General features: G+C 40.0%; 1 protein-coding gene and 1 pseudogene across 1 annotated transcript in view; one reads left to right on the top strand and one right to left on the bottom strand.

The window, feature by feature from the left end:
• Positions 1 to 15,852, bottom strand: part of SPATA31H1 (SPATA31 subfamily H member 1) — a 36,094-nt gene extending 20,242 nt beyond the window's left edge. Inside the window, 1 exon segment of the mRNA XM_063077753.1 lies at positions 15,697 to 15,852. Within this exon segment, the coding sequence (XP_062933823.1) occupies positions 15,697 to 15,852 (156 nt within the window).
• Positions 873 to 2,072, top strand: LOC134363358 (eukaryotic initiation factor 4A-I-like; annotated as a pseudogene).
• Positions 15,853 to 24,082: the final 8,230 nt, after the last annotated feature.

The following is a 24,082-nucleotide window of genomic DNA, read 5'->3' as shown; positions in this document are numbered from 1 at the left end:
CCAAGAATGCTCAAACTGAAAATAAAAGTGGGGCAGCCCTGGGTTGGTAATGCTTTAGGGCAAAAGGCTAAAGTAAATGCAAATGTCCTTAGAAATTAAAAAGTAGAAGAGGAAGAAGAAAAACAGTTTGAATAACTGTATATTAATAAACATGAATAAATTGGGCAAAAAGAAATAGGTCATTTGAGTAGAACTATAAGTATGAAAGCAATTGAAATAATAATCAAAGACATTCTCCATCAGACCTAATAAAAGAATTCACCAAGGTTTCTGAATGCCAGAACAACTTACAAATATCCATAGCATTTCTCTATGTGGCAAAAAACTATGCCTTGGGGTGAATGTCCCCCCAAAGCTTAATCCTCACTGTTAACTATTGAGGGTGGGAAATCCTAATATGATAATTAAAAGGTGGGGCCTTGAAGAGGTGATCAGATTGTAGGACCATGCTGTAGTGAATGGATTAAAAATGGTGGTCATGGGCATGGTTTGGAGGGCTTTAAAAGGAGAGTGAATGAGGAACTTGGTCTTTCTCTCACTATCTGCTCTGCCATTTTTGCAATGTGATACCCTGCTGACACTGTCGCCACCAACAAGACCTTCACCAGCTATGTTCCCTGGACTTTGGACTTCCTAGTCTCTGAAACTGTAAGCAACAAATTTCATTTTCTTTATAAAATACCCAGTTCTGTGTATTTTGTTATAAGCAACAGAAATGGACTAATACAAACTATAAAAATATAATTTAAAATAATAAAAGATATCCTTCATAATAGTAATAAAAATAATAAAGTATCAAGATCTTAAGCTAACCAAGAATACAGAAGACCTTCATGTAGAAAACCATTAAACTCTTAGAGTTTCTAAGGGTCATGTCTGCAAGTCAGGATTCCCAATCCAGAGACAATGGTCCTGATAGAATGGATCCCAAAGGTGTAACCGAGAGTAACTACAATAATATTGTTGACAGTTTTGATGCATGAACCTCTTGGAGTCCCTCACCTGTGGTATCTGTGCCTATAGTCTGTGCCATCCAGCAGTGAACCATTCTTCCTTGTATCAAGGGTTATGATGTGATTACTCAAGCCCAATCCAGGACTGGGAAAATAGCCACATTTGCCACATTGATTCTGCAGAAGATTGAATTGGATCTAAAGGCCACTCAGGCCTCGGTCCTGGAAGCCACTCAAGAATTAGCTCAGCAAGATACTGAAGGTGGTCATGGCATTAGGAGATTACATGTGTGCCCCCTATCATGCCTGCATTTGGGGCACTAATGTGCATGCTGTGGTGCAGAAGCTGTAGATGGAAGCTCCCACATTATCATAGGTACCCCTGGCTATGTGTTTGGTATGCTTAACTGGGGATATCTGTCTCTCAAATACATCAAGATGTTTGTACCAGATGAAGCTGAAATGTTAATCCACAGATTCAAGAACCAGATCTATGACATATTACAAAGGCTTAGCAGCAACACCGAGGTGGTTTTGCTGTCAGCTATGGTGCGTTCCAAAGTGCTCAAGGTGACCAAGAAGTTCATGAGTGACCCCATTCGGATTCTTGTCAAGAAGGAAGATTTGACCCTAGAGGGTATCCACCAATTCTACATCAATATGGAATGAGAGGAGTGGGAGATGGACACACTGTGTGACTTGTATGAAGCCTTGACCGTCACTCAGGCAGTCATCTTTATCAACACCCAAAGGAAGGTCAATTGGCTCAGTGAAACGATGCATGCCCACGACTTCACTGTTTCTGCCATCCATAGAAATATGGACCAAAAGCAATGAGATATGATCATGAAGGAGTTCTATTCTGGCTCTAGCAGAGTACTAATTACCACCGAACTGCTGGCTAGAGGCACTGATGTGCAGCATTTCTTCAGTCATGAGCTATGACCTTCCCACCATAAGAAAAACCATATCCACAGAATTGGTCATGGTGGACATTTTGGCCATAAGTGTGTGGCTGTTAACATGGTGACAGCGATAGACAAGAGGACTCTTTAACACGTTGAGACCTACAACATCTTCATTGAAGAGATACCCCTCAATGTTGCTGATCTTATCTGAGAGCAGCTATTCTCCTACCTAGTCCCAGCCAGTGTTCAGTCCTGGGGGGCAGACAGGAACAGAAGGAGTGAGGAGGGAAGGAAGCCAAGAAATGGACATCTTCTTATTTTTTTCTTTGAATAAATGTCACTCTTCTTTCCATTGTCACACATTTTTAATTTTATTCAACATATTGTAGCACTTACTTGTACATATTAGTGGGGTACAGTGTGTTGTTTCAATACATGCATATACTGCACAATGATTCACTCAAAATAGATAGTATATTCTTGTACCCATTAGTCCACCTCTTTTTCTCCCACTCCCCACTCCATACCACCACCTGAGGCAAAAGAAAGAACCGTGAATATTTTAGGCACCCTTTCTTTGGGGTAGGTTCTTGCCCCAGGTGTTCTCTCTTCTCCCAAAAATCACTAATCCATTTCCCTAACCTTGTCACCTCCAGATCCCAGAGGCTCTCCCCACCCCAGGTGAATTCCTGTGAAAATGATTCAAGGAGCTATAATATGTCACTCAACCTCATTTGCTGGACCAAATGTGGAGGGAGTACCCCTGAGTGAGGTTGCCCAGGAAATTGTTCCCAGGTTGCGGGGAGTACGGGATACAAACAGTTGCTATTTTTACATTGTTTTGTATTTATTGATTTAGGAAACAAACACAAAATTCTGAAAAAGATGACTTGGAAACTGAAAAAAAAAAAAAAACTCTAATGAAAGACACAGAAGATTATCTAAATAATTGGAGAGATATTTCAGGCTCCTGATCAGGATAATTAAAAATTTTAAAGATGTCAGTACTCCTCAAATTAAATAATACACTAATGCATTCCCAATCCATATTTCAGTTGGAATGTTTCAAGAACTTGTTAAATTCTCCAAAATTTATATGACAAAATTAAAGTCCACTAATAGCTAACTCAACCTTAGAAAGAAGAGCAAAGAGGGCCAGCCCGTGGCTCACTTGGAAGAGCGTGGTGCTGACAACACCAAGTCAAGGGTTAAGATCCCCTTACTGGTCATCTTTTAAAAAAAAAAAAAAAAAAGAAGAGCAAAGAAGGGACTTGTGTACCAAATACTGAGACACACTAAAAAACAATAGGTAATAGAAACAAGGAACAAATAGACCAGTGGAACAGAATAGAGAGCTGAGAGGCAGCCTTATTTATAAATGGCATCTTAATATAACAAAGAGAATTCTATAAATCAATGGAAAAATTATTCTTTAGCAAATGGTAATAGAAAACTGGCTCACTGTAAAGAAAAATAAAATTGGATCACTTCCTAAAACCATATATAGAGGTGGACTCCACGTGTATTAAAAACTAAAATGTGAAAGGAAAGATTGGAACACAGAAAAAAATGTAGGAGAAAATCTTTGTGACCTAGAGCAGAGAAGAAGTCCTTAAAGAAAACTTCAAAACCACAAACCATAGAGCCATAATTGCTAAAACAGTAGATGTTAAATGTTTTCACCACAAAAAAATAAGTATGTGAGGTGAATGCTTGATTTAATCATTCCACAGTGTAAGCATAAATCAAAATATCACATTGTACCCCATAAACATGTACATTAGTAATTGTCAATTTAAAAAAATTTTTTAATCCAGTAGAAGACCCTCCCACATTCAGCTGGAACATCAAAATGACAAATCTGCCACTTACTCCTAACCTCAGGAAAGTTCAGGGGACTGGGGGGAAGTCACTGGGAAGCTGTAACCACAGACTGACTTTTGTATAATTCGTAGTTCAAGTTCACATCATATAGGTAGTCCCCCCAAATTCTCAAGCCATGAATTTAAAATGGTCCTGGATTTTTGGTGCCACAGTCAGAAGCAAATGAAATCATCTCTGCAGAAGATCTTTATCCTAGGATTCAAAAAATCCCTACAAATATTGTATTTCATTAAACCTAAGATGCCACTGGTTATAAAATATATCATTATTTTACATGCCACTAGAGTTAAAAAAAAAAAAAAAACACCTGCCAATTATCAAACACAATCAATTTTAAGACATATCCCAATTTCAGAAATGTTACTTTTGAAAAATAAGCATACATGCATAAACAACAGAAAATAGAAACAAATCTGCAAAGATGTCAGGTATTGAAATGTTCAGTTTTAGATTAGAAAACAACTATGCATATTATATTTAAAGAAATGAAATACAAGCCTAAATATATTTGTAAGGAACAGAAAACCATAAAAACTGAACAAGCAGATTTGAAAAAAGAATCCAATATTACTTCTAGAAATTAAGAAGGCAGAGTACTGAAGTTAAAAGCTCAATGGAAGGGCTTAACAGTATTGATAAAATACTTCTGAATAGAGAATTGGATAAGTATGTATATTGAAATCCCTGGAGCAAGCACTAAACAAATAGAAACAGAGTTCATCACTCCTAAGTTAGTAGAAGGGGGAAAATGGAGAGAAAAAATAATTAGTCCAAGATTTCTATCTATAGTAGTGGTTTGAACCCTTCAAATGAAAACAACTAGAAAAGCTGGACAAAATATATGTTTTTTAAATGTCTACCTGAAGTCATTGGAAAGCTATCAAAACATGAAAGACCAGAAGAGTGAAGGTCCCAGAAAAAAAGGAAGTGTAGAGAAATGAGCCCAGATTTCCTTCTCAAAGTATTTGGCAATTCTCAAAATGTTGGCTGATAGGCTGAAGGCTATGTAGAACTTTTGAGTAGTGTTATAGGGATGGATGGACAAAAATAAGTTGAGAGGAACTAATAAATATCCCAGGCTTTCAGTTGGGACCCCCAAAGGGCTATACCCAGGAGTAGAAATAAACATAAAATAAACCAGGCTCAAAAATTGAAGTTCAGCCTCCAATAAGTTCAATCCCTGATTGAACTGAAATGATTGCCAGAAGCTAAAATAACTGTACTCTCTGGAGGAAAGTAACCTTATCCAGAGCCTCAAATTATCTCTTCAACTTTACATATAAAATCTCTGGTTATTGATTTGAGCATCACATATTGTACCCAGATACTGATATTCAATGCTGTACCCCACAGATATGTACAATCAATTATGTTGCCAAAAAAACCCTCTGGTATTCAATAAAAAATTGTCATGTATACTAGAAGATAAGACAGCATGGTTGAAAACTAAGAGACAAACATGGGCAACAAAAAAAATCTCAGGCAATCCAGGTATTGGAGTTATAAAAAATTGACTTTGAAATATATATGCTTTATATATTCAAGAAATTAGATGAAAAAATGGAGAATTTTTTTTTTTTTCCAAAGATGACCGGTAAGGGGATCTTAACCCTTGACTTGGTATTGTCAGCACCACGCTCACCAGTGAGCTAACCGGCCATCCCTATATGGGATCCGAACCCGTGGCCTTGGTGTTATCAACACCACACTCTCCCAAGTGAGCCACGGGCCGGCCCCCCCAAAATGGAGAATTTTGGCTAAGAACTAGAAGCTATAAAAAAAAAATCTAATGGGAATTCTGGAACAGAAAAAAGAATAAGAAACTCAGAAATGGGTATAACAGCAGAACAAACACAACTGAAGAAAGGTCTGAAGGAAACATCCATAGAGAAGCATGGATAAAGAAAAGAGAGAAAATAGATATAAGAGCCAAGAGACATAGGGGACATATGTCAAGAGACATAATAGGAGTTTCAGGGAAAAAAAATGGTAGAAAGAATGGAGCAGAAACATTATTTGAAAGTTAATAGTGCAGGGGATATATTGGAATTCTCTGTACTTTCTGCTCAATTTTGCTGTGATGCTGAAAACTGCTTTAAAATATAGAAAAAAGTTAGGGGTCTTGGGAAAAAATGAAACAAAAAAAGTTAATAGCTAGTAACTTTCCAAAACTGAGAAAGCCAGAGATTCAAACCTTAGATTTGAGAAATGTTATGAAGCAGCATAAAGACAAAAAAAAAAAACCAAAGAAAAAAACCCCAAACTTAACTACTTTATAGAATGCTGAAAACCAAAAACAAAGAACCTTGAAAACAGGCAAGGTAAAGGACACATTATATTTGTAGGAGCAGCAACAAGACAAATGGTTGATACCTTATTAGAAATATATGAAGCCAGAAAACAATAGAATGACTTCTTTAATGTGTTGAAAGAAAATAAGTGCCTACTTGGACTTTTATGTTTAGTGAAGCTACCCTTCAAAATTAAGGGTGAAATAGAGAAATTTTCAGTCAAACAAAAGCTATTCATAATATGCCTAATTGGTTGGGCTAGAACATCCAGTACAATGCTGAATAGAAGTAGGGAAAGCAGGATTTATCTCAGGAATGCAAAGGTGTTTCAACATTTAAAAAAAATACGTCTATGTAATACACCACATTAATAATACGAAGGGGGGAGACTGGCATGATCATATCGATTGACACAGGAAAAGTATTTGACAAAATCCAACACCCATTCATGGCAAAGAACTTGGCTGAATTGTGTTCATATTCTAGTGTTTTATGGAAGGTAGTACTTGTGAGTGATGAAAATGAATATTTAGCTAATGCGATTTCTAAGTGTTGAAGGAGTATTTTGGTTCTCCCAACGCTTGTAGTAAAATGTGAGAAGGGAGAAATGACTTGAAGACAGAATTATTAAGTAAAAATGAGCTAGAAAGAAATTTGGAATATTCTCAGCCTATCCATATTGCAAAAAATGAGAAAGTGTATTCAAAAAGAACACCGAAGGTGTAGCAAAGTGATCCTTGATGGGAGATTAGTATGGATGTGAACCGTGGACTTAATCAGCCACTCCAGGAAAACTGCCAGGTTGAACTGAAGGAGATGGGAAGGGAATGAAGGAAGGCTGTGGAACTTCTCGTATTAGGATAGGACCATAGAGAGAGTCAGCTGAAAATGTACACTATTCTTAAAGGCTAGGGAAGAATGACTCCAAAGGTGATTCAGAGGTCATCAGGGCTGCCTCCTAAGCATACGAAGAATTTTCCCTTGTGGTGAAAAGGTAGGCGGAGGACCCACACCAACCTCCATCCTCACCAGAGAGGCCTGCAGATCCTTTGGCAGGACAAGCCCAGAGCCAAACATGGGGACTGTCCTCGAATACACAATACACACATTGCTTCACTTTAGAACACTAGCACAAACTGTGTACTCCCCAACCCCCACCTTCAGGACCCAAGCCAATGAAGATAGCACTATCTTGAAACCAGAGACATTACAGGAGTAAGAGCTACCCTGGGGCCAGTAGCCAGGGCACTTCCCCAGCTTTAAGGCTCTGCCCTTCTCCCAGCACACTCACACGAGAGGCTACAATACCCTAATTCTGGCAGCTTGAAGCCTGGGTTCACCATGGCTGTGACTCTAGTTCTACAGTCTGGGAAGCCAACCTGAGTGCTGCTGTACTGATGTACCCTCACATCCCTGGCCAGAGATCAGTCAGGCCGACCCTCCTCGGGTGGACCACCCTCCCTTCCAATTCCTCCCCCTACTTCCCATCCCTGCCAGCTGACTGAGTTGTGTACACCTGAGCCCCCAACCTGGGAAAATAGCTCATGGGTCTCTCCCCTAATGAATATTCCCTTGGGCTGGTAGAAATAAAGTGCACCCACCCTCTCCCAAAGAAGCAGCCAGGTGGCTCTGTCCTGAATAATCCCACCTAGTGGCCTTGCCAACAGTCCCAGAAGCAGCTGGATAGGCTCGCTCACTGCATACCTGCCTAATGACCCTGCCCATCACCCAGAAGCAGCTGGATGGGCCCTCTCACTGCAGGTTGCCCTAGAGGCCTTGCCCACTTCCTGAGAAGTGGCTCAGAAGCTCTGCCCTTGGCAGTCCAGCTCCAGAACTTCAGAGGGAAGCACGACCTTGCATCAGGCGCCAAGAAGTGGCATAGAAGAAGGGCCACTGGCAGATCTGCACTCAGCTAGCTAAGCCAAAGTGCACCCAGAACCCTGGCTCAGAGAAACAGCTCAGCTGTCACATCCCTGGAAGATCTGCCCTGAGTCTTTGAGCCAACACACGCACATGAGTCTGAGTGAGAAACAGCTTGGCTGAGGTGCCCCTGGTGGGCCCACCCCTGGTCAGAGAAGCAGCACAATGACTCTGCCAGTGACAAACCAGTCCCGGAGACCCTGACACTCCATACGCCCACACTCCCAGCCTGAGAATCAATGCAGCAACCACATCCGTAATGAGCCAGCTCCTGAGACAACTGACCCACAGGGTGCATGTGCACACTCCCAGCCTGTGAACCAACCCATCATCAATACCTCACATGCAAAAGCTGTGCCACCACTGCCACAAACCTCCCAAGCATAGGTCACTAAGTCACTTTCAGACATAGCAAAAGTGGATTACAGCTGAGGAAACTACACAGATTCTACACTACTGCAACCATCCTTAATAAAGTCATCGCACTCTACCCAATCGACCCTTGGACACATTTACAGATGAAAGTCTTTTCCCATGCAAGCCACTCTACAAAACTCAAAAATGTGACTATTCCAGCAGAGGCACCGATATCAACACAGGGAAATGAAAAACATGAAAAAATAAGGTAACATGACACCAATGCAATTCAATGAGAAAAGAATGGTATTTTCCATAAATGGGGCTGGATGAAAGGATTGAGATTATGTTGAGGTGGTAAGGAAGAGTTGCACAAGTGCAGGATCAGATTTAAAATATTGATATTTTGCTCGTCATGGATTATTTGCATTAATTTTGATTTTTGAATAATAGTGCATTAAATATTATCTCAATTACTAAGTTTTTTGGTGCCCCTTAAATTGTATGCCTAAGGTGAGTGTCTCACTCCTGTTACCCTAGTCCCTGCCTTACTGGAGGAATTAGATATTTATACAAGGGGGCAGGAGGAGGGAAGAAATTTCGCCTTTTACTTCACACCATACACAAAAAGTAATTTAAGATGGATCATAGATCTAAATGTGAAAGGAAAAAATATATACATAAGTTTTTGAGAAGAAACATAGGAGAGTATCTTCATGGCCTGGTGGTAGGCAAACATTTTTTACACTTGGGGTGGAGGGAAGGGGAGAACTAATCATAAAAGCAAAAATTGACAAATTGGATTTTATTAAAATTAAGAACTTCTGTTCATTAAGACACCATTGCAAGTAAAAAGGTAAACCACAGAGTGGGAGAATTTGTTTTTAATACCTATATCTGGTAAAGAATTTGTGTCCATAATATTTAAAGAATTCCTACAAATCAGTAAGTAAAAGACTGACAACCCAATCATTTAAAACGCACAAAAGACTTGAACAGACATTTCACAAAAGAGAATTTCCAAATGGCCAATAAACATGAGAAGTTGCTCAATATCATTTGTCACCAGGGAAATGCACATTAAAACCACAGTGCTGTACCACACACACTTACCATAGTGAGTAAAAGTAAAAGATGGAAAATGCCAAGTGTTGACTAGAATATGGGGCAACTAGAACTCTCATACTCTACTCATGGGAGTGTAAATTGGTAAAATCACTTTAGAAAACTGACATCATCTACTGAAATTAAACACATACAAGGATACCTCAAAAAGTTCATGAAAAAATGGAATTAAAAGATAATACAGGTGGACTTCCAGTCAAGGTGGTGGAATAGATGGTCCCCAGAGTCACTCTCTCCCACAAATCAACCAATTTACAACTATAAAAAAGCAATGACAGCCAAGCTGGGGCCACATGAGCTCAGGGGAAGAAGAGGAGAGACCTATGGAGTGCATGAAGGCAGAAGAAGCCACAATGAGAGAAAGAAAGAACCACTTGGACCATTTCAAGCCCCATCCACTTCTAGGCTGGAGCTGCTGAGCACTCGGAGCAGGAGCTGGCAAAAGCCGCAGTTGTGCCCTTTGGATGAAGGTGCTTGGAGGCAGCAGGGAAGAAGAGGGCCTTGATGGCCCCCAGACCAGCAAGACTACTAATAGGGTTCCCATGAACCCACATAGGAGAGAGGAGCCACAACAACTGAGAAAAAGGAGCCACTCAGAAGCCAGTGAGTCATCACAAGGGACCGGCACACAGCCCATCCCATGGGAAGTGTTTGCAGCATGGGCAGTGGGGGAGACTGGCCCACTGGGAAAACACTGGGACATAGCAAAGACAGCAGATCTGCACCCCAATCAGCATAGGACCACTCAGAGGAGACTTGTCAGGAGTATAGAATTGCATGGGGTGCAGTTTGATGAGAACACTCAGGCCTAGACCAGGTGCGGTGGATCTCCTGAGACCTGGAAGTACCTATAAAGTCAACCATTAAAACCTGTGCTGCTCAAAAAGCCTTCCCTGGGGAATCAGCAGCAAAGCAGCAATTTGGCTCAACCACAGAGCTTAAGTGCTGGTCTCCACAGGAAATTCCCCCATTTTAGAAGTAAGAAAAGGACAACAAATTAGTTCCAGTGTAGAGTTTATGTGGTGGGAACAGTGAATAATCCAACACAAAACTGAAAGAAAAAACAAAGTACCCACAACCAGAGACAAAGTTTCATATTATCTAGTAAAGGTCTCATTTCACCAAGGAACACCTATAACACCTAGATGGATCAAAAGTCCCGTGGGCTACCAAAGCAGAAAGGGGGGTGGGCCAGGGGCCTCAGCAATGCCCCCCTGACACCCACAACCAATCCCAAGGGTGGGGGATGAGGGCCTCATCCACACCCCCCACCACACAAGCAGCCAGCCCAGCAGACAACCACCCAGCTGCTGCAGGAAGTGCCCCAGGCCCTCCAATGCCGAGGCGGTAGGGGCCTTGGGCCTCGGCCACGCCCCCCTGACACCCACAGCCAGCCCAGCTGTGACCACCAAGCTGCCGCAGGAAGCTCTCCCAACCCATGGTGGTGGGGAGCCAACGGCCTCCACCAGGCCCCCCCCACCAACACGTGCAGCCAGCCCAGCGATGGCCACCAAACTGCAGCAAGAAGGGCCCTCGGTTCCCAAGCTGGGATGGTGGGGGTGAGGGCTTTTGCTACACCGTCCTGACATCTGCACCCAGCCTGGCAATGACCAAGCCACCGCTGGAAGCCCCTGGTCTCCCCTGTGAGAATGAGGGTATGCCATAGGCCTCAATCCCACCCCTCCTTCTTCCGCCTTCTTCCATCACATTTCCTTCCTCTTTCCCCTCTCCCCCTCCCTCCCAACTGCTCCACAACAACATCCTAGAATGTAAAAAATATTAATAAAATTACATTAGAAAAAAAAGATAATACAAATCTTTCCATGAACTTTTTGAAATACCCTCATATACCATATGGCCAAGGAATTCCTCTCCTATTGGAAATAAGAATTCTGCCAACAATGTATCATTTGCAATTAACATCTCAAAACCTTCTTTATCTTATCATATACGTATACTTTTTTAAATTATAAAAACAATAAACAATTGACTTTTTAAAATGCAATGTACAAGAATTCCAGAAATTGGATGATGAAAGCATTTTTTGGTCTATCATTTATGCCACAAGACGTAGTTAAATTTCATTCTATATTTTAATATTCATTGGGTCCCCCAATTAACAAGCATTACATAATGTCACTTTAAAATTTGTTAACAAAATGCATGACTCTCAAAAACACAATGCTTAGCAAAAGAAGCCAGACACAAAAGAATATATACTGTATGATTCTACTTTTATAAGATTCAAGAATAGGCAAAACTAATCCATGACAAAAGAAATCAGAAGGAAGGTTTCCTCTGGGTGGTGAGGACAGACTAGAAAATGACATAAAGAAACTTTTCAGGGTTATGGCACTGCTACATCTCAATTGGGCTGTTAGCTGCATGGGTGTATACATTCATCAAAATCGTCATACTATACATTTAAGATCTGTGCATTTTTGCTGTATATAATTATACCTCAATAAAAAAGTATTTATTGACAAAAGCTTTTTCTTACATATATATGTAGTAAGAAATTTTATTGTTTTATGCAGATTGACCTATTGAGTAATTTATACTATACTTCGTTTTTATTGCTGCATCCTTTTGAGAAATAGACTAGATTCATGTTTCTCCTCGCCAAAGAAGGTAACCAGCCAGGCCTTTGTCCTTAGGGTCTTGGTTCTGCTAATACACAACAGAGAATTAGTTTTTCGGGGCTGAAAAAATTGGCAGCAACCTAAAAGGCAATCCTCATATAAGTCTAGACCTGTGGAGGATTTTAAACTGAAGTGTGCCAGAGGTTTAGCCTTTAGTTCTGCAGGGATTAGGCGGGAGAGGAAAACTGGCTCCCTGAAACTGGGAAACAACACTGAAGCTGCAGGTGCACTGGGTTCTGGGGCACCAAGCCTGAAAGAATTTAGCCTTCCTGGTATTAAGAGCTCAGGTACAGGGCCGGCCCGTGGCTCACTCGGGAGAGTGCGGTGCTGAGAACACCAAGGCCCCGGGTTCGGATCCCATATACGGATGGCCGGTTCGCTCACTGGCTGAGCGTGGTGCTCACAACACCAAGTCAAGGGTTAAGATCCCCTTACCGGTCATCTTTTAAAAAAAAAAAAAAAAAAAAGAGCTCAGGTACAGCAGTTTGGGGGCCTTAGCAAAGGTTCCTGTGACCAAGGTTGGCACAGAGGGATTGAACCACATTTTTGCCTTCATATGGCAAAAAAGAAAAGCAACAGCTATCCCTACGGCTTAAGGATTTGGCCCTCTGCTATTCTGGATAAACTGCATAAGCACTGGAAATCTTATACAACACAAAGGCTGTGGAGGAAAAGCTGATATTGGACATTTTTTTTTTTTTTTTTTTTTTTTTGCTAACCTGTAATGGAAGGCTCAAGCCAGATTGTATTTGATGTAGACAAAAAAAGTATTTGCTATTTCTTGTACCAAAGTGTGAAAAAATTCATACCTATTTCAGTTAAAGTCAATTAAATATCGTGCATCACTTGTTACATAGGAAAAAGTGGACATTTGTCTTTTCTCTTACTCTTAAAGATTATGTTAAAATGAACTTTGTAATTTTAATAAACATAGTATTTTAAAGTAAAATACTATTTCCCTAAAATACCATATATTATGAAAAAGGGACAAAATGATCTTTAAAGAAGTTGGCAAGTTATGACAATGAAAGAAGTCTGAGAGTCAAAAAAAGTTGGGAAGTGCTACTGCAGGCAGTGAGGTACTGAGAGATTTTGTTTTAGTTACTTTCAGCAGAGTGACATAATGAGCTTTGGGGGTTTTGCATGTGTTGCATTTTTGTTTTGTAGTGGCAGGGTCTATGCTCCAGGCTGGAAAAAGTTTATAGAAGACCAGTTAAAAGACTATAAATAGTTCAAGAGATGAAGATGAATCCAGATCCAGATCTGGATTGCTGTATTTGAGAGATGCTCCTTAGAGAAAAATTGAAAGACTTTGCAGCCCAATATATCTATAGCCATATCTATCTTCAAGATCTAGAGTCTAGGTGGGCACTGTCCAGTAGAATATTCTATGATGATGGAAATATTCTATATCTGTTGTGTCCAAGATGATAGCCTCTAGTCACATGTGAGCATTTGAAAGGTAGCTAGTGTAATAGAGGAAGTAAATTTTATTTTATTTTAATTAATTTAAATTTAAATGACCACATGTGGCTATTGGATACTATATCAGACATGACAGGTCTAGGTCATTAATTTGACCTGCTTGCTCTATTTACAAAAGCTAGGCGATGGAACCAACCTAAATGTCCATCAGTGGATAACTGGATAAGAAAATTGTGGTATATCTACACAATGGAATACTACTCAGCCATAAAAAAGAACGAAATTCTACTATTTGCAACAACATGGTTGAGCCTGGAGAAAATTATCCTAAGTGAAACAACCCAGGTACAGAAAGAGAAATACTGCATATTTTCACTCATAACTGGGAGCCGAATCCATAAGTAAACAAATGAACAATAAAGAGAGACAGAGAGAAAGAAAGAAACAAACAACAATCACAATAATACGCTGAACTTTTAGAAAATCAGAGGTGGAAAAGGGGAGGGGAGGGGAAAGGGAGGGGGGCTCATGAGGAATTGGTCAATGGGCACAAAGAATGATTGAGTATTGTGCTGATGAATAAGCTAACTATCCTGATCTAACCACCACACATTGCACACAATTATTGAAAATCAACATTGTACCCCACATGTATGTATAATAAAAAGTTTAAGATAAATAAAATAATTAGAGCTGCTTGATGAATAGCTCCACATAAATTTTACAAGCATTTCCAATGCAATAATTGATTTTCTGCCTCCTATCACATTCACAACTTTTCTTGTCTAATGTTTCCTATGTCATTTAAAACTTCATCATCTTGTCAGTCATCCAGGGTTAAAACTGAGAAGTCATTTATTTATTTCATAGACTTATATGGAGCACTTAACTATATGCTATGCAGTACACTAGGCACTAGGGATACAAAGGTGAATGTAGTCCTCACAGGAAATGATAACAATGCTTATAATTAACTCTTCGCATCAAGAAAAATAGACTCAGTCCCCTGCTTCTCTTTTTGCATCACCTCCCGCATCTAAACTTTCACCCCAGTACCCTCCCCCTCCTTTCACATCCCTGAGAGCAGAGATTTTTGTCACTTCCATTTGCTGCTGTATCCATAGTGTCCGGAGGAGTGCATATGGTGGTGGGGGTGGGTGATAAATATTTGGGGAATGAAGCCATGTTTCTCTTCCATCTTACTGCCCTGAGTCTTTTATTTTCTCCCTCCTTCTCACCAAGCCATTAACATAGCTTAGCTATGCCAGAGAACTACCATATAAACTTACAGGAGTTATTTAAAAGCCTCACTTTCAAACTGTGATCCTCAGCCCAACAGCAGCAGTATTACCTGGAAGCTTGTTAGAAATGCAGACTCTCGATACCCTAGAATTACTAAATCATAATCTGCTTTCTAACAAGACCCCCTAGGTGATTTGTATGCATGTTAAAGTTTGAGAAGCACTATTTTTACCTGGCTTTAAAATCTTTTATATCTTTCAATTGCACACAGAATCATATTTATTCAAAGTATTTAGCCTGGCATGCAAAACCCTCTACATTGTGACCTCTGTCAATCTCCCAACCTTTTCTCTCTCTGAGTTCCCTACATTTCTACACTCCATCCAGAACGGTGTTCTCACCTCTCCTCAAACACATCTAATACTCTTCTCCCTCCCATGCTTTTCCCCAATCCGTTCCCTCTTTTTGGAAAGTCTTCCACCACACTCTTCCATCCACCCCATCCACCTTCAAAATCATGTCCTTCCTTTGAAACACAACTCAAACCTGAGCTCTCCCTGAAGAAATTTTATAGATTCCGCCTTGACCCCCCCAGTTAAAAACTCTCTCCCTCCCATGTCTTTAGCAATATTTACACCCCTATTAAATCACACTCTCTTTCCTTGAAGGCATGTATATATCTGTCTGACTGTCTCCCCCACTTCACCTGAAGCTCCTAGAGAGCGTGGACAGCGTTTTATTCTTCCCCAATGTCTAGTGCATTGCCATATACAATAGGTGCTCAAGGTCTGTCGAAAAAAGGATTTATAGTGACCTATACGAAGACACCAAGGGCACTGTCTCAATTCACTATGTCCCATCCAATTCCTCCCATGGCCCAAAGAGTAGGAGTTTCTATGGCTTCCAGGGCAGGGAGCAGTGAATTTCAAGGGAAGGTTGCATCACGTACCTCTGAGTCTCTCTTGGCTGCCACCTGCCCCCAGCTCTGATTCCCACAAAACAGCACCCAAATCCCCCAAACAAGAAAACCAAATAATAATACAAGGCTGAGATATGATGGCAAGGGGATGGCCAGACCCCAAATTGTGCCATTATTCAAACCCATGCCCTTCTCAGCCAGAAAGTTTTCTCCCTCAAGGCTGTGACTCCATATGACATCACAATGGGCATTCCAAGGTAAATCTGACAGGATCCCACCAATGTGCATGCTGCTGAGTGCCTTCTCTGAGTCGTACCCAGAGCACCATCTGCTGCCCCTTCCTGCAGCTGCCCACAGGCTGCTCTGACAGCCAAAGCTCAGGGAAGAGCTCCGGTATGGTTCTTCCAGCACTGTGCTGAGCAACTTGTCATTAAGTAGGGAGTGTAGAGGCAAGATTTCAAAGGAGAAGGCCTTCCGCGTGGCTTGTTCTGCCCTACAAACATTTTCTCTGGAGCCAGTCACTCCCTAGAGGTCCAGGTATGGTGTCATATGTTCCAAACCACAAATTAGAATCCAGGGTCAAGTAAATTTTAAAAAGCTAGGATATTTTAAGTAGGTACTCTCAGAGAATTTGAGATGTACAGTTTCCTAAGTCCAAGGCTTGACACATTTCCTAGCTGCTGTAGCAGTGAGGCAGAGAAAAGATGTCACAGAGGGAGATTAAATGACCTTAAAGGATCACTCTACCCCAGAATCTTATGGTCTCATTTTCCAAATCTAGAACATTTATTTTGTCATTACATCCAGAGTTGACTGGATTCTCTAGGGTTAATTCACTGTAAACAAAAAAATGAGAAGGAATCAATTTAGGCTGTAACAAAGATTAATTAAATTGGCCAGGGCATTCTTTTTTCTTATAGGAAAGCTAATCTTGTTTCTTTTCATTTTTTTCTTCTTTTTGCAGCTGGCCAGTATGGATATCTGAATGCTTGACCTTGGCATTATAAGGAAAGGTAATCTGAGAAAGAAATTCAGTGAATTGTTGAACAGTGGGCACTGTCTTAGAAGATAGACATGGTCTCTCACTTCATAGAATTTTCAGTCTATAGGTACAGCCTAAATAATGTTCTTGAAAAGCCCATCAAGAAGGAAGTGGTTAAATAAATGTGGTATATCCTTATTATGAAATACTCTGCAGTCACTATAAAAATTATAATTATAAAGAATGAGATCTGTTATGTAAACTAAGCACACATTATGTGGCAGGTACTAGTTATATGCCAGTCTAGAGTTCTAAGAAAAGATTAGGACTGAAGCTATAGTTTTGGGTTCTTAAAATCCATTAGATGTACACTTGACAAGAACCTTCCTCTATACATATATAAAAATGTGTTTTTTGTGTCTTAAATATTTACTATTATGCTTGAGATAGTCATCCATGCTATTTTGTATAGTTGTGATTCATTTTTATTATGATACTGATGGACATTTGGCTTGTTTTCAGTGTTTGGCTACTATAAATAATGCTGTTAAAAACATCCTTGTCATGTATCATGGTGGACATATATTCCTTTTTCTCTATGGCACTGGTTCTCAAACTTTAGCATGCATCAGAATCATGTTGGAGGGTTTGTTAAAACACAAATTGCTGGGCCCTACCCTTATATTTGCTGGTTGAATAGGTTTGGGGTGGAGCTCAAGAATTTAGCATTTCTAATAAGTTCCCAGGTGATGCTAATGCTGTTGGTCCAGGAACCACACTTCAAGAATTCCTGCTCTAAGGGCCAGCCTGTGGCTCACTCGGGAAAGTGTGGTACTGATAACACCAAGGCTACGGGTTCGGATCCCTATATAGGGATGGCCGGTTGGCTCACTGGCTGAGCGTGACGCTGACAACACCAAGTCAAGGGTTAAGATCCCCTTACCGGTCATCTTTAAAAAAAAAAAAAAAAAAAAAAAAAAAAACCTGCTCTAGAGTGTCTACCTAGGAATGGAATTGCTAAGTTATAGTGTATGTGTAACAAACCTTAGTAGACAGTGCCAAACTCTTTTCTAAAGTTGTTATGTCAGTTAATACTTCCACCAGTGGTGAATGCCCGTTCTTCATGCTCCACCAATACATGGTATTGCTGGGCTATTTAATTTAGCCAATCTGGTATGTGTGGTAGTGATATTTCACTGTGGTTTTAATTTGAATTTCTCTGATTACTAATAGAAAGAACACATTTTCATGTTAATTGGCCATTTAGCCTTTAAATAAATTGCTGCATTCCAATTGCTAGTATTTTGCTTAGAATTTTTCTATCTGTTTTCATGAGCAGTCTGTAATTTGTTTTGTTTTTGTCAGGTTTTTGGTATCAAGGTTATGCTAGATTCAGGAATTAGAGGTTTCTTCTTTTTTTTAATGCTCTGAAAGAGTTTGTAGAAAGAGTGTGTGTAAGATTGGAACTATTTGATCCTTCAGTGTTTGGAAGAATTTGTCAGCAAAGCCATACAAGCCTGGAGTTTTCTTTGACTGAGGATTTTTGATTATAGATTCAATTTATTTGAAGGTTGTAATACTATTGAGGATATATGGGTGGGAGGGTGAGTCAGCTTTGAAAGATATTTTCTAGTAATTTTTCCATTTAATCTACATTTTCAAATGCACGAGTATTGACATAAAGTTATCCAAATATAGCAATGTCTCCTTTGTTTTTACGGTATTGGTTATTTGGGGGTTTGGGGTTTTTTTGTTTGTTTGTTTGCTTTTTTTCACTTTTCCTTGATCTATTTGCTAGAGATTTGTTAATTTTATCAATCATTTCAAAGAATTTTTGTATGTTTGTTTTCTATTTCAATAATTTCTGCCTTTATTATTTCCTTATTTCTTTCTGGATTTATTTTGCTGCTATTTTTCTAACTTACTTCTTGAGATGAATGCCTAGATTATTCATTTTCAGCCCTTTTCTCTTACTATATGCATTTGAGAATATAAATGTCCTCCTACATACTACTTTAGCTGCATTATACAAGTTGTGATATATAGCATTTTTGTTATCATTTACTGCCAACTATTTTCTAACTTCCATAATAATTTCTTCTTCGATCCACAGATTATTTAGAAATTTATTTTAAAAATTCTAAACATATAGGGATTTTCTAACTATCTAACAGACTCACACTGTGTCAGAATACATACTTTCAATAATTTCAATCTTTTGAAATGTTTGAGACTTTATTCCCAGTTTATGGTCAATTAAAATAAAATTCTAGGGGCCGGCCCCATGGCTCACTCAGGTGAGTGCGGTGCCGGTAGCACTGAGGCCGTGGGTTTGGATCCTATATAGGGATGGCCGATGCACTCACTGGCTGAGCGTGGTGCAGACAACTCCATGCTGAGGGTTGCGCTCCCCTTACCAGTCAAAAAAAAAAAAAAAGTTCTATGTGTGCTTAAAAATAAGATGCATTCTGCAGGTGATAGAAATAGTGTCTCCACATGTCCATTTGATCAACTGCTAATCTTTTGTTGTTGTTGCTGTTGCTGGCAGGTGGCCAGTACTGGGATCTGAACTCTTGACTGGAGTGTTATCAGCACTGCATTCTAACCAAGTGAGCTAACCGGCCAGCCCCAATTTTGATAATTTGAATGTTCAAGTCTACATTATTTCTAAGCTTTTGTCTGATTTTTCATCAATTACTAAGACAAGCATATAAAATCTCCTACTATGATTGTAGATTTGTTTTGATGTCCTTTGAGGTCTGTGGATTTTTGCTTTCTATATTCTAAATTATTATTTAAAATCATAATATATTCCTGGTGGATTAAATCTTTTATCACTGTGAAGATCCTCTTTATCTCTAGTAATACTTTTTTACCTTAAATTATTTTTTCTGATATTAATATTGCCATAGCAATTTTCTTTTTGTTGGTATTTTCATGGAATATCTTTTCCCATTATTTTACTTTCTACCTTTCTATCCCCTTTTGTTTTAGTACTAGATATAAAACAAAGGCCATATATATGCCATTTGCAAGAGATGCATCTAAAACAAAAAAATTTAATTGGAGCATTATTCCATTTACATTTAATGTAATTACTAAAGTATTTGAGTCAAAATTATACTCTTACTTTATACCTTCTATTTTGTCTTGTTTTATGTTTCTTTTTCTCTCCTTTCTTGCCTTTTATTTAGATGACTAAGTATTTTTTAATTACTCCATTTTCCCCTTTACTAATTGGAAGTTATACTCTGTTTTTATTTTTTTAGTGCAGGGGCTGGCAAACTTATGGCCTGTACACCAAACCTAGCTTGCTACCTGTTTTTGCAAATAAAAATTTATTGGAAGAGTCACACCCATTTAATATATTATTTATGGCTGCTTTTATGCTACAACAGCAGAGTTGAGCAGTTATGACAGAGAACAAAGGGCCTGCAAAGACTAAAATATTTGCCAACCTTGTTTTTAGTGGATACCTTTTAAAATGCAGAATGCACACTTACTTTATCAATGTCTTAAATCAATTAAAATCTTTATCCTCTTTATGGATAGATCAGGCCCTTAGACTACTTTAATGCTATTTACCCCTCCCCAAATATGTTATTGTAATTAGGAATTTTTTTTAAATAAACTTTTTATTTTGGAATAACTTTAGATTTACAGAAAAGTTGCCATGATAGTACAGCAAGTTCCCATATACCCTTCACCTAGTTTCACCTAATGTTAACATCTTGTATATCTTCGGTACATTTGTCAAAACTATGAGATTAACACTGGTATATTTACTATTAACTAAACTCCAGACTTCATTCAAATTACAACAGTTTTCCTGCTAATGTTCTTTTTCTGTCCGGGATCCAACCAGGGGTTGCATTTAGTTATCATGTCTCCTGAGTGTCCTCTGGTCTATGACAATTTCTCAGTCTTTCCTTGTTTTTCATGACCTTAACAATTTTAAGGAATACCGGGCAGGTATTCTGTAAAATGTTCCTAAATTTGGCTTTCTGTAATGTTTTCATTATGCTTAGACTGGGGTTACGTGTTCTTGGAAGGAAAACCACAGAGAGGTAACATGCCTGTAGTGGATTGAATTATGTCCCTCAAGACTCACTGAAGCTTGAATTGTGTCCCCCAAGTTTTACGTATTAGAAACTTAGCCCCCACCATGACTGTTAAGAGGGCGGGAAATCCTATCACAGTAATTGAAAGGTGGGGCCTTGAAGAGGTGATTAGATTGTAGGACCATGCTGCAGTGAATGGATTAAAAATGGTGGTCAGGGGCGTGGTTCTGAGGGCTTTAAGAGAAGAAGAGAGTCTTTCTCTCTCTCTACTCTCTCTGCTTCCACCATCTTGCAATGTGAAACCCCTGAGTCACTGCTGCCACCGCCAGATGGACTTTGGACTTCCCAGACTCAGAAACTGTAAGCAATAAATGTCGTCTTTCTTTATAAATCACCCAGTTTCAAGCATTTTGTTACAAGCAACAGGAATGGACGAATACAATGTCCTTCTCATCACATCACATCAGGAGGTCCATGATGTCCACTGGAGATGCTAATCTCGGTTATTTGGTTAGGGTAGTGCTTGCCAAGTTTCTCCACAGTAAAGTCACTATTTTTCTCTTTCCATACTCTGATCTTTGGAAGCGAGCCCCTAAATCTAACCCATATTGGAGGTGTGGGGGGTGTGGGGGTTGTGGGGAGGGTGGAGTGATTAAGCTCCATTTCCTTGAGGGAAATATATTTACATATATTATTTGGAATTCTTGTGTAGGGCAGATTTGTCTCCCCCCCACTTTATTTATTTAATCATTTATTTATATTGGTATAATCTCATGGTTATTTATTTTGTACTTTGTGTTACAGTTCAAAAGTACATTATTTACTTTATTGCTCAAACTGTTCCAACTCTGGACATGAGGAGTTCTTCACATTGGCTCCTGTGTCCCTTTGACTTATCTTTATAATTGTGGAGTTTTTGAGCAATTCCTTGCTTTCTGGCACTACAGGATACTCCAGGACTCTTCTTCCTGTCTCTTTTCCTACTCTATAGCACCCTAGTCACAGCTTAAAAATGACCCAATTCTTCTACCATGATGGAAGCATTTTGCATCATCTAGATGCAGTATCTGTCCTCTTAGCCCTAGGATTAGACCCACCTGTCCAAACCATGCCTAAGTTTACATTGAATCTTAGGCTTTTTTCTGTGTTTGTAGAGCCCATCCTTGGAAGAAGCTTGAGGCCCCTCCAACTCCTACCTGGCCCCAATATCCTCCTTCAACCTTATAGCCTATCTAATATTCAAGACCTGGCCCCAGCTTGTCTAACCTTCAAGACCACCTAGGGTATGAAAAGACCAGCTAGCTGATTTGGAGGAGAGATCGTGAGTTCCATATTTTTAAATATTAAGCTTGAAGTGTTCACGGTGTTCAAATATCTCCTGCCCCATCCCCTCTTGCTTTTGATGCAGCAAATAGATGTAACAGGAAATTGTTTCCTTTATCTTCCACAGTCCAATCCAATCTTCTGGGCCAGGCCCTTTAGTCATTTCAGCACAATTACAGGACTGCCTTGTGTTTACAATAGATTATTCACTACTGTTTTTGCTGATGATTGCTTTCTCTAAATAAAGTTGTAAAAGTTGACACCTTACCATTTATCTCTGGATATTTCTAAGAAATGTTTGAACTTCTTCAACTCTACCTACAGAACAGATTCCATTGACAATGACCTGACTCTTTGATATCAGATCCACATACGAGTGCAAGTCTCCAAACATTCTCAGGTTTTCTTTGGCTGTTCCTTTACCGCACCCCAATCTCCTTTCTTCCAAAACTTTCCTTGGTTCTTGGCCTACCCTGTAATCTCCCAAAACAATTCTGGCAGCTCTCTACTTATCTTACTTACTTCAACCCGGGCTGTCTTGTATTAGAATTGCTCATATGTGCATTTGAGTTTCTAGGGGTAGTAATCTTTTTCTCCTCCTCAATGCCAGGGTGTGTCTAGCCTCTAAAGTCCCCTAAGGATGAGCAGTACTCCATCTTGTTCATAAGACTTAAATATCACTATTCAATTATATGAGAATTGAATTTTCTTGATATATTTGCACCATCCAAATATGTGGCAAGTAAAAGAACTCTGGGCATCTGGACTCCTCCTGCATCCAGCCTTGGGAAAACCTAACCCAGCACCATAACCCACCACCATGTGGGAGTGGGGGTCCTGCACATGTTGGCATCATCAGCAGGATCACGGGGTGCTCTACCTTCTCAGGCCCTAGAAGCTGACTTGACCTTGCTCATGATGCTAAGATGAGAAATTAATGTACCCAATGAAAACACATGGGAGAGAGTTGTGGGCAAAGAGAAGCAGAGGGCCTTTGCAGGATCCTTTCCTAACTTTAGCCATCTTGAGTTGCAGTTAGGAAGAAGTGTTTGTAGAAGATGAAAGACAAAGGGGTGACACTCAGAAGGCACTTTGAGAGTGGTGGTTGGGGAGAGAAGAGTTGGGTGAAGATCTAAGGTAGCAGTGTAAAGGCATGAAACGGGAACACAGAGCTCAGATAGGAGCTGGAGGCCCACAGATGTACAGAGAGGCCTTGTGGCTGCCTTTAAAAGGTTGATTATTCTATCCTCATAAAACCGAAATGTGGTTCCTTAGCAGTCAACCACCTGCCTAAAAGTTCCAGTGACCTTCTTTGCAGAAAGGTTTTGTCCCCAGAGGGTATGAAAACCAGGTAGCCAGTACCTGGATATTTCTTGGGCACAAAGGGGAGCCGGCTCTCTACTATGGAAGCCACACATCAAAGGCACTGAGGAGCTGGCATGAACCTGGGATGAACACAGGTGTCTTTGAGTTGTCAAAACATGGGACAGCTTAGGTCTTAAATGTACAGAATGGGGTTTCTAGTGTTTGTTGGATCCCGTGCCCAAAAGGTGTCCAGCACCTCCAGAGTTCCTTACATTCCTCTTACCAACACAGGGCAGGGGATGCAACCCTCACTTCCTAGTCTCAGGTGTAGAGGTAGCTTTCATTCTAGTGACAAGGACCCTGTCATGTCTAATCAGCATTGCCTTTTCCTTGGTGTCTTATGTTAGGGACGCAACTTCTTCCTCTCTTTCACTGGAATTATCTAAAAGTTCCCACCTTCCCTTGTTTGTGCATCTGTATGGGATTGAAGTGTGTGTGTGCATGTGTGTGCACACTTGCCTGCATGTTGGAGATGGGGGATGTGGGGATGCTGCAATAAGATTCGAGTCAGAGGCCAATGAAATGGGGGGTGTGGGGAGAGTGAGAATTACTAAAACAAATCTGCTGTTGGGACCAACCCATGCCACCATCTTGTCCCACCTCTAATGTACTGACTCTGTTTTACTGACTTTAGAAGGTTAACTTTCCAAAGCAAAACATTTAGTTTTATTTCTGAAATCAGAAT

Source organism: Cynocephalus volans, chromosome 14, assembly GCF_027409185.1.
Source record: "Cynocephalus volans isolate mCynVol1 chromosome 14, mCynVol1.pri, whole genome shotgun sequence".
NCBI classification, from domain to species: Eukaryota; Metazoa; Chordata; class Mammalia; order Dermoptera; family Cynocephalidae; genus Cynocephalus; species Cynocephalus volans.
This window is presented reverse-complemented; position numbering and strand designations above follow the sequence as displayed.